Source organism: Mustela nigripes, chromosome 13, assembly GCF_022355385.1.
Source record: "Mustela nigripes isolate SB6536 chromosome 13, MUSNIG.SB6536, whole genome shotgun sequence".
NCBI classification, from domain to species: domain Eukaryota; kingdom Metazoa; phylum Chordata; class Mammalia; order Carnivora; family Mustelidae; genus Mustela; species Mustela nigripes.
Window position 1 is genome coordinate 26,720,886 of NC_081569.1, and position 10,773 is coordinate 26,731,658.

A 10,773-nucleotide genomic window follows, 5' to 3' on the forward strand; every position below is an offset into this window, starting at 1 on the left:
GGGAGGGTATGTGATTTGGTGAGTGCTGTGAAGTGTGTAAACCTGGTGATTCAGAGACCTGTACCCCTGGGGATAAAAATATATGTTTATCAAAAATAGAAAATTAAAAAAAAAAAAAAAAGAAATATCTTCTGTTTGAGCAACGGCAACTCCCAAAAGATATAGGGTACATGAAAGTCTGTGGACTTTAACAAACAAGGAGACCAAATTGAATGCAAAGTCTTCTTGCATTCCATTCATTAAAAAGGATAAGCTACAAAGATTTTTATTTTTAGTTGAAAAGCCCTACCCGGCAGAAATAAATGGTTACTAAATAGTAACTGCACAGATTTCTATTTCAGTCATCCAAAATCTTGCAGGTATGCATCACCTTGCAAAATTAATTGCCAGGAGTGGATCGTGAACATCATCCAGTTCAAGATGTCTTTCAGCAATGGACTGCATCTTAATTAGGTTCTCTTTGGTTGCCTGCTGCTCAGTGAGGACCTGTGCAGTAGAATCTTCTCCATGTCGAAGACGTGACTGTACAGATTCCAGAAACAGGGTATATAAGCTTTTTCTTTCTGCATCTGAAACATAAAAAAATATGTACAGTGAACTGTGTTCTGGTATATAATAGTAAGTAATATTAAGAAATATTAAGTAGTTTTATCTTAATATAGTATTTTTGGTATAATTTGATATTTGGTATGTCGAACTTATTATCACTGCCTCTGAAACACAGTGCTAAAAGTTTCCAGTGAGGACAATCTTTTTAATCAGGAGCACTAATTTGATCAAGGGCACAATTTCCACAAAAATAAAAGGCTTTGATAATTTTCAAACTACAAAATAATTACTATCTATCTCAGGATGACAAGAGTAAAGAGAGAACAGATGCCTGAATGCTGAGGGATACAGGAAGAAGGATACTGCTACCTCTGGCTGTGTCCTGGGATGCGGTGCTCTCCACACACTGCAGGTTCTTCAGCAGCTGCATTGACTTGCCAGCCATAATTATCTGCTTAAGGACAGGTTTGAGGAAGGACACCATGGTATGCTGCCTGCTGGAGGGCCCCTGGTCACTGCCAGAACTTGCACTAGCATTATCACTCATTTTTTCTTCATTTTCTGTCTTTTCCGATACGCTGTATAGTGTATAAGTTGCATACCAAAAGTCTCTGTGATTTACTGGAACATTTTTGTTTCTATAGAGAATCAAAAGAATTATAAAATTCAACTTTTCTGCCATAAAAACAACATGTCTGTTCTAGCTGAGAACATTGCCTAGACATTCCAAAACACAGTAATATCTATTATTAGTAAAATGAAGCAATCTTCAGGCAAATGGTGCAAAGGTTTTATTTGACTTCAGTTCAATACAGAAGTGGATAAATACTCTGAATGGCACAGGTAAAATTTAACTAAGTAGAAAGTTTCCTGAATTGAAATTAAACAAAATATGATTACTTTGATTCTCTTTACAGGTAGAATAAAAATTTACCTATTTTGTCATTTCTTACAAAAATAATCTCTAGACTGCTCTTTTTTTCTACATATTTTTTTTTTTTAATGTAGGCTCCACACCCAGCATGGAGTCCAACATGGGGCTTGATCTCAAGATCCTGAGATTAAGACCTGAGCTGAAATCAAGAGTTGGACATTTGACTGACTGAACCACCTAGGTGGCCCTCAACATAGATTTTTTTTTTTTTTAAGAAAATGATTTTATTTATTTGTCAGAGAGACAGCGAGGGGACAAGCAGGGGGAGCAGAAGTCAGAGAGAGAAGCAGACTCCCAGCTATGCAGGAAGCATGATGCAGGACCATCCCAGGACCCTGGGATCATGACCTGAGCCAAAGGCAGATGCTTAATCAACTGAGCCACCCAGACGTCCCTCCACATAGATTCTTAACTGAACTGCTTTTAACAATGAAACAGTGCTCACTCATCACCCTTTAAGAACAACCAGAATCCCATTTTCGCAAAAATTATCATGTAAAATCAATGAAAAACAATATAAGGGCAGACATGACTCAGAGAAGGTCTGCTAATTTATATGAGCAGTGCATAAACAGGGTTACCTTTTCAGAGCTGTAAGGACTTAATGTTCTCCTTCCTGATAAATTAAATGGATAGCTATCCATAAAAACCATATATCTAAACAGACTGCATAATTTAAAACTGAGTTAAGAGAGTTCTACACATTGTAGTTTTTATGATTCTGTTCAGAAAAATCAATGAACTGAAGGGGAAATCATAATAAAAAATTATGATTTTCCATAATTGGTTTATTTAATATTATATTAAGAAGGTTAACAAAAAAACATAGCCAATTTGGAGAAATAATTTTTTTTGGTAATATTTTCGTATCTTTTATCCTATCGATAATTTATAATGGGAATTAGTTGAAGCCATTTGATATCACCTAAATTCATTCTATGGAAAGCAATGTGCCTTTTATAGTACCAGCGAACCATAAACACATTACCACTTAAAAAAAAAAGAATTTGCTAAGAAAAGCTGTAAATGGACATTAAAATTTGGAACTTTTTTTGGTACCTGACATCTTCTATAAAAATGCAAAAGAACTTGTTTATGGGAAAAACACAGCTCTGTCACTCACACTGGTCTCCCCCAGTATTACCTGAACTAACAAAATTGCATGATTTTCCTGTGAGAGAAAAGAGGTACAAGCAGACCCCACACTTCCCAAGCTGTGCATGGGACCTGACCTCTGGATGATGAACTCCCTTGCGCAGTCACATAGGTGCCCATGCACGATCCACTCATCCACAATCTGCAGGTAGGGTCGCACTGTTTCCACCCAGAGAGAGAATAGCAGTGAAACCTGAGGACAAAGTCAATTCTCAGAACTCCCTTGTCTCTGGATAAAATGAAGTTTAAACATTTCTGATACACTTTTTTTTTTTTTTTTTTTAAAGAGAGGGAGAGAAAGAGAGAGAGCATGTGCTTGAGGGAGCAGATACGGAGAGGGAGAGAGAATCCTGAGCAGGCTCCATGCAGAGCACGAGGCTTGATGGGAGTGGGAGGGGGGTTGATCTTAACAAATCTGAGATTATGACCTGAGCCAAAATCAAGTCAGATGCTTAACCAACTGAGCCATCCAGGCACCCCTCTGAAACACCTTTTAAAAAGTGATCGGATTTCTGTTTTTTTAAAAATTTTTTTTAACTTGACAGAGATCACAAGGAGGCAGAGGCAGGTGGAGAGAGAGAGGAGGAAGCAGGCTCCCCGCTGAGCAGAGAGCCCGATGCGGGGCTCGATCCAAGGACCCTGGGGTCATGACCCAAGCCGAAGGCAGAGGCTTTAACCCACTGAGCCACCCAAGTGCCCCCGGATTTCTGTTTTTTGACACTAAGAAAGTAAAAATCCAAAACATACCCTATCAAATCCTTATGAAAACTCAACTAATATGAGATGACCACATTGTCTGTAGTCCATACCAGGATTCTTTTGAGAGTGAAAGTTAAAGAGGGACAACAGCTCTAAGCTGGATCATCCAAAATCAGATACAGCTACCCTACCTAATGTATGCTATTACCAAAATGAGGAAATGAGAGATGCCTGGGTAGCTCAGTCAGTTAAGCGACTGCCTTTAGCTCAGGTCAGGATCCCAGGGTCCTGGGATCGAGTTCCATATTAGGCTCCTTGCTCAGCTAGGGAGTCTGCTTCTCCCTCTGCCTGCCTTCTCCCTCTGCTTCTGCTCTCTCTCTGACAAATAAATAAAATCTTAAAAGGAATAAGGAAATGATTTCATTTTACTGTAGTTCCCAGTAGGAAAAAAACTGCATAGCTGAAAGGAATCAACCTGTTTTATACTGAAGTGCAGTACCAAAATGGTGAGAAAACAGTTATATCAATAAACTAGGAAAGACCTAAAATGTGTATCCAAACAAACATGCAGCTTTCTAGATTATATTCTCTTGAATTTTTTAAAAATTGTGACCAAAAAAAGTAACACAAAAATACACTATCTTAAGCATTTTTAAGTGTGCAATTCAGTAGTGTTAAGTATATTTATATTGTTGTGAAAACAGATCTCTGGCAATATGCTGAGAAACCCAAACTCTGTACCTATTACACATCTTCCCTTTTCTCCTCTCCCCAGTGTGTGGCAGAACCATTCTTTCTGTTTCTATGAAATTTGACTACTCTAGATACCTTATATAATAGATTTGTATTTTTATTGAAAAAAGAGCTGTTGCAAATATCTATGTAAGTCAGCTAGCTATTTTTCAAATCTAGCTTTTATGTTTTCCTTTGTCCTTGTTGCACCCTCCCCACGACCTCTGTGATTAAAGCCAAGAAGCTGGTTTCTTGTAGCCTTGAATTTAGAAGCTAATTTTTAAACTAACTTTTTCTTTTTTCAGTGTTTAAAAACGCTGAACAGCTGTCTGACACAGCATGATTTAAGCCCTATTTTTACAAAGAGCTATAATAAGCTATCCACCACTCCTTCGGCTGAACAGAATGGAGTCATACAACTTAGGATGAAGGTCTTACATACTGTTTGCTCAGAGGCTTCTCCAACATTGTCATATTCGAGAATGGCCTTGTACAGTGTGTTGAGTAGGTGAGATGCCCGAACAACATTTCGAGTGTCAGGTGGAACTTCTGCTACTCCAGTACTAAATACTTTATGCAGAACCTTGAGCTGAGCCAGTCGAGGTGCCAACTTGTCCACCACTATTGCAAGAGTTATTGTAGTATCTGCAAAATATTAAAAAATCAAACTCATTAGCAAGGAAGAATATCTGTATTGAGAATGTGATATAAATGCTAAGTCACTTATGGAAAGACATGGCAAACTGGTGGGTTTTAATCTTATATCATAAGGAGCTAATTTCCCTAAAGAAAGAAAAAACAGCTTCTCAGAAGAAAAATAATGTGTAGAGGAACTGACAGTTAAGGGGAGAGGAAATAAAAGTGATTCTTAAACATATAGAGATATTCAATCTCAATTATAATAAAAGAAAACAAATTAAAGCTATACTGGGCAAATAAAAAACGGACTTCAGTGGGCTACTTTATTAGTGAGGGGGTGGTTACAACAAAGGGGAATAAGAGTAAGTTTTTTCATGGGGATGGCAGAACTCTGTATCCTGAAGATGGAAGAAGATATACAAATATATACATGTGATAAAGTGTCACAGAACTATACATGAAGATATTACTCCCATCCCCACAAAACAGCAAATACCTATAAAACTGATGAAACTCATGTCAGGTCTGCAGACTAATTAATGTATTGTGCCAATGTCAATTTCCTAGTTTGGATAACCTAATATGATTATGCTAGGGTGGGAATTATTGAGAAGTTAGGTAATGGGAACCCAGGACTTTTGGGTACTATTTTTTGTAGTAGTTGAAAATGAAAGTAGAGGGCAAGGGAAAGCTGACACTGGTTAACATTTTATACCTGTTTGATAATATATTTTTGAAAACACACTGTTCATTCGCAAGAGGGTGAGGAAACAGATATTCATATACATTGCTAGCAACTAGTCTCTATGGAGAGCCATGGCAATATGTATCAAAATCACACATGCCATCACACACACACATCACATGCCATCACATAACATAGGAATTCCATTAAGAATTTATGCTATAGGGATGGGAAAAGATGGAGAGGACTAGGGGATCTGATTTCAATTGGTCCCCTGAATTTAGTCGGATATCTACCAAATGATTCTGAATACCCACAAAATCAGCCTCACATCTAAGAACATATATCTAGATCTCTACAAACAGAATATCTCCCACGGTCTTGAGGTATGATACAGGAAGCCACAATTCTGCATGTAGATATTGGAAGATAAATAGAAGGGGGAGGGATATAACACTGGAGCACAAAGGCTTCTGGGCTGGGGGCTGGGCACAGACTTGCAGACCAGTAGTGGTGGGGAAAGGACTTTAGTGCAGCCCCCAGACAGGATCCAGGAGCCGTGGGTGTGTGTGTGTGAACCTGGGTGGCCTGTGGTTTTAGAAACACAAAGGGCAGAGATGGGCCCAGGCCTGGTTGCTGTGGGATGCACAACTGGAGAGGCTGTGGTTTTTAGCAGCGCAGACAGAAAGGGAGATAGTGTGGCCTGGTGAGCTCAGTGAAGAGTACACTGTGATTTCTCTGTTCTGAGACAGAGGTTTGTAATCAGTCACTTATGCTTTGGCTCTGGGAAGAGATGCCATCAGAGAACAAAAGCCCCTCAAAAAATGGTTTTCACTGAGGGCCTCCTTCCCCCACTCCCTCACCAGGGGGCAAGGTAAGTCTGCCCAAGCAAGGTTGCCTGAGTAACAGTACGGCAGGCCCCTCCCCCAGAAGACAGACTGGAAGAATAAAACGATGACAGCCCTAAGGTTCATTTAAACCAGGTGCATCTTGCTTGCATCACAGTTAATACTTTGGACTCTGTACATTCCCACAACCACCCCCCAACTGAATGACTAAGAAGAGGAACCCCCAACAAAGAGAAGAATCAGAAACTGTGGCCTCTGTCACAGACCGAATGGATATGGATATAAGCAAGATGTCAGAAATAGATTTCAGAGTAACAATTATGAAGTCTGTATCTAGCCTTGAGAAAAATATTAGTGACAATATAGAATCTTTAAGGATGAGATCTAATCAGGCCGAACTTAAAATGCTGTGAATGAGATGCTCTCTAAACTGGATATTCTGACAGCCAAGATAAATGAGGCAGAAGAATGAATTAGTGAGCTAGCAGATAAGATGATAGAAAAGAAGGAAACCAAGGAGGCATGGGAAAAACAGATTAAAGCCCAAGAAATCAGACTGCTAGGATAAATAATGCAATGAATCATTTCAATGTCAGAAGTATTGGAATCCCTGAGGGCTGGGGAGAGAGGGGTCTTTCTAGAGGGGTCTAGAAAATATATTTGAGCAAATCATAGCTGAGAACTTCTATAATCTGGAGAAGGAAACGAGCATTCTTATCGATGAAGCAGAGAGGACCCCTCCCAAGATCAATGAGAACAGACTGACTCCCTGACATATGATTGTACAATTTGGAAATCTTAGGCCCAAGGAAACAATCTTGAAAATGGCTAGGTTCCCCTAGAGACTTCTTCTGTACAGAGGGAGGAACATCAGGATAATGTCAGACCTGTCCACAGAGATCTCGCAGGCCAGAAAGGGGTGGCAAGACATATTCAGGGTACTAAATGAGAAGAACATGCAGCCAAGAATACTTTATCCACCAAGGCTACCATTCAGAATGGATGGAGCGACAAGGAGCTTCCAAGACTGGCAGAAACCGAAAGAATATGTGACCACCAAGCTGGCCCTGTAAGAAATATTAAGGGGGGGCTCTATAAAAGAAGAAAAATGCCCCCAGAATAACATAGACGATTTACAGAGACAATCTATAGAAACAAGAACTTCACAGGCAACATGATGGCAATAAAAAATCGTATCTTTCAATAATCACTCTCAATGTGAGTGGCCTCAATGCTCCAATGAAATGGCACAGGGTTGCAGACTGGATAAAAAGACAGGACCCATCCATATGCTCTATACAAGAAACTCACTTTGAATCTAAAGATACATCCAGACTGAAGGAATGGAGAACCACCTTTCATGCCAAATGACTGCAAAAGAAAGCTGGGGTAGCAATTCTCAGATCAGACATATTAAATTTTAAGCTAAAGACTGTAATAAGAGATAGAGAAGAAGGTTGAAGACAAGATGGCGGGGAAGTAGGAGGAGGCGCCGTTTCAACTTGTACCCTAAAGTGAGCTGATTACCTACCAAAGAACTCCGATCACCCATGAAATGAACCTGAGATCAGAATTATACACGTCTGGATCTCTACAGGGGCAGAAGACAGCAGTGGGCAGGTAAAGCGGAGTGGGAATGGTGAACTGATATTGGAAGATAAATAAAAGTGGGAGGGAGCCACCAGAGATGACTGATTGGAAAATAATACCCCTAATACGAGAGTGCCCTGCCTCTGGGGACCAGCCTTAACTTGGAGAGTGGTTGAAAGCACTCAGAAAGAACAAAGGATCGCAGGGGGTGGGAAATTGTGGGAATCAGGCAGCTAGGGACAGGTGCTTAAGTCCCCTGTCCCAGGACAGCCTCCCCTGGTGCTGAGCCAGAGAGAGTGTGGCGGAGAAACCAGGTCTTGATCCCTGAGCTGCCAGTGTGCCTGAGAACGCATGGGGTCCCGCTCCTGTGAGGGGCTGGGAGCCTCGCCAGACGGCAGAACGCTGAGCCAAGCTACAGAGCCTGAGACATGAGCGCCCCTCACCCTCCCCTGAGAGAGATGCGCGAAAGCCCAGCCTGGTGCTCTCGGACCTGTGCCCTGCTACCAGAGCCTGAGACGCCGCCGTGCATGACCCACAGCCTCCCCGGAGAGAGGTGCATGCAAGCCAGGCGCTCTTAGACCCAGAAAGACCAGGCACTCCCAGCCCGGGCCAGTGGGAAAATCTCAGTGTACCATTGCTGCTTGGAACCTCTCTGGCGGTCTGGAGCTGCCCAGACAGCTGCCACTGCCGTGGTTTTGGGTACAAGCAGAAGATCCTGCGTCCCCAGGGACTGCGACTTGGAACCTGCTCTGCCAGCGGCCAAGGGGAATTTATTTTTATTTTTTTATTTTTTAAGATTTTATTTGTTTATTTGACAGAGGGAGAGAGATCACAAGTAGGCAGAGAGGCAGGCAGAGAGAGAGAGGAGGAAGCAGGCTCCCTGCCGAGCAGAGAGCCCTAACGTGGGGCTCGATCCCAGGACCCTGGGATCATGACCAGAGCCGAAGGCAGAGGCTTAACCCACTGAGCCACCCAGGCGACCCGGCCAAGGGGAATTTAGATGGGCTCTGCAGCACCCACAGGAGGGCAGACTGAGCCTTCTCTCTGAGAGGGAAGTCAGGGTGCAGTTTGCTTTCCTCTAAACCTACAAAAACCATCAAAAGCGGTCAAGGTGAGAGGAAAAAAAAAAGTAAACAAACATAAAAACCTCCAGAGAACAAAAGCCTGAAAAAACCGGTTTCCTCAGAGCCCACCCCCTTGAGGCTTAACTCAGGGAACATCTCTGATTGAAAACCCATGTGGCAGGCCCCTCCCCCAGAAAACCAACAAGGAAAGAAAAAAAAAGGCTACAAGAGAACAACCACCACTATTTCATAGGACAACTTTTATTTTTAATTCATCCCAACTATTCTGGCTCATTTTTTTTTAAATATATAGATAATTTTTTAACCTATTTACCATCACAGTGAGCTAGCTGTCTAGTACATCAAATTCCATAGTAACCTTCTAACCCGAACTTTTTGATACATACACCTGTGTTTCTCTTTGCATTTCTATTTTTTAAATTTGTTTTTTTAATTTTAGTTTAGTTTAGTATAGCTTATTCCTTTTTTTAAATTTTCTAATATTCATATAGAGTTAAACTTCAAAGTAATTCCCTTTCCCCAAACAATACTATCCCTAGAGGTAAACCAATTTTTAATCCCCCTTTATCTTAGGAAAGTTGAGTCCTTTAACAAAAATATCAAGATACATCCAGGAAAAATCAAAACAACCTTCCTGGCCCACACTGAGAATTTATAATCACTCTCCCAACTTTTCTTGCACCAGTGTTTCTGTGTCTTTGTGTTTGTCCTGATAGTATATAAATCTTACACTTGGGGTTCTTTTTGATGAGGTTCTTCCTTTATTTGCATATATATATATATGTATATATACATATATATACACACATATACATATACATATATGCTTTATTTGCATATATATATGTGTATATATATATATATATATATTTTCCCCCCCTCTTGTCATATACTTTTATCAGTCTTTTTGTTTGTATACTTCATAAATCTTACCTTGGGGCCCATTTGGGCCGGGCCTTCTTTTTTATCTTCCCTTTTTTCCTATCTCTCTCTCTTTTTTTTCTTTTTCCTTTCTTTTTTTTCTCGTTTGGATGGGGAATCCTGATTGCTCAGAAGCGTTCCAGGGTGCACCTTGACTGCACCATGGTCGATACATCCAGCTATATCCGTTCAGTCATCTCTGACCAAAATGACTAGGAGGAGGAATGGCCAACAGAAGAAAAATACAGAGGATGGACCTTCTGCAACAGAGCTAATGGCTATCAACATAGACAATATGTCGGAGAGAATTCAGGCCAACAATTATCCAGGCAATAGTTAGGTTGGAGAAAGCCATGGATGACCAAACGGAATTGATTAGGGCTGAACTGAAAGCGACCAGAGATGATGTTCACAATGTTAGGGCAGAGCTGAAAGCTACCAGGGATGACATTCACAATGAGTTCCAATCTAATCTAAATTCTCTTAAAGCTAAGGTAACTGAGAGAGAAGACAGAATTAGTGATATGGAGGACAAACAGATACACAGAAAGGATCAGGAGGAAGCCTGGAACAAACAGCTTAGAAGCCACGAAAACAGAATCAGGGAAATAAATGATGCCATGAAACGTTACAATGTCAGAATTATTGGAATCCCTGAAGGAGAGGAGAAAGAAGTCTAGAAGATATAGTGGAGCAAGTTCTTCATGAAAATTTTCCCAATCTCACGAATGGAACCAGCGTTCATGTACTAGAGGCCAAACAGTCTCAACCCAAGATTAAAGATCCCAAAAAAACATCAAGACACCTGATAGTCAAATTGAGGAATCATAATTGTAGATATAATCTCTTGAAAGCTGCTAGGATAAAGAGGCTCCTTACTTAAAGAGGAAAGCCTAGGGCGCCTGGGTGGCTCAGTGGGTTAAGCCGCTGCCTTCG

General features: G+C 40.8%; 1 protein-coding gene across 1 annotated transcript in view; it reads right to left on the reverse strand.

Moving 5' to 3' along the window:
- The window catches only part of TUBGCP5 (tubulin gamma complex component 5), a 109,726-nt gene that overhangs the window by 34,255 nt on the left and 64,698 nt on the right, over nucleotides 1-10,773 (reverse strand). The window contains exons 11-14 of the mRNA XM_059372063.1: nucleotides 4,512-4,714; nucleotides 2,716-2,831; nucleotides 919-1,187; nucleotides 376-569 (exon numbers count right to left, since the gene is read on the reverse strand). Of these exons, the coding sequence (XP_059228046.1) occupies nucleotides 376-569; nucleotides 919-1,187; nucleotides 2,716-2,831; nucleotides 4,512-4,714 (782 nt within the window). The remainder of the gene's footprint in view (nucleotides 1-375; nucleotides 570-918; nucleotides 1,188-2,715; nucleotides 2,832-4,511; nucleotides 4,715-10,773) is intronic.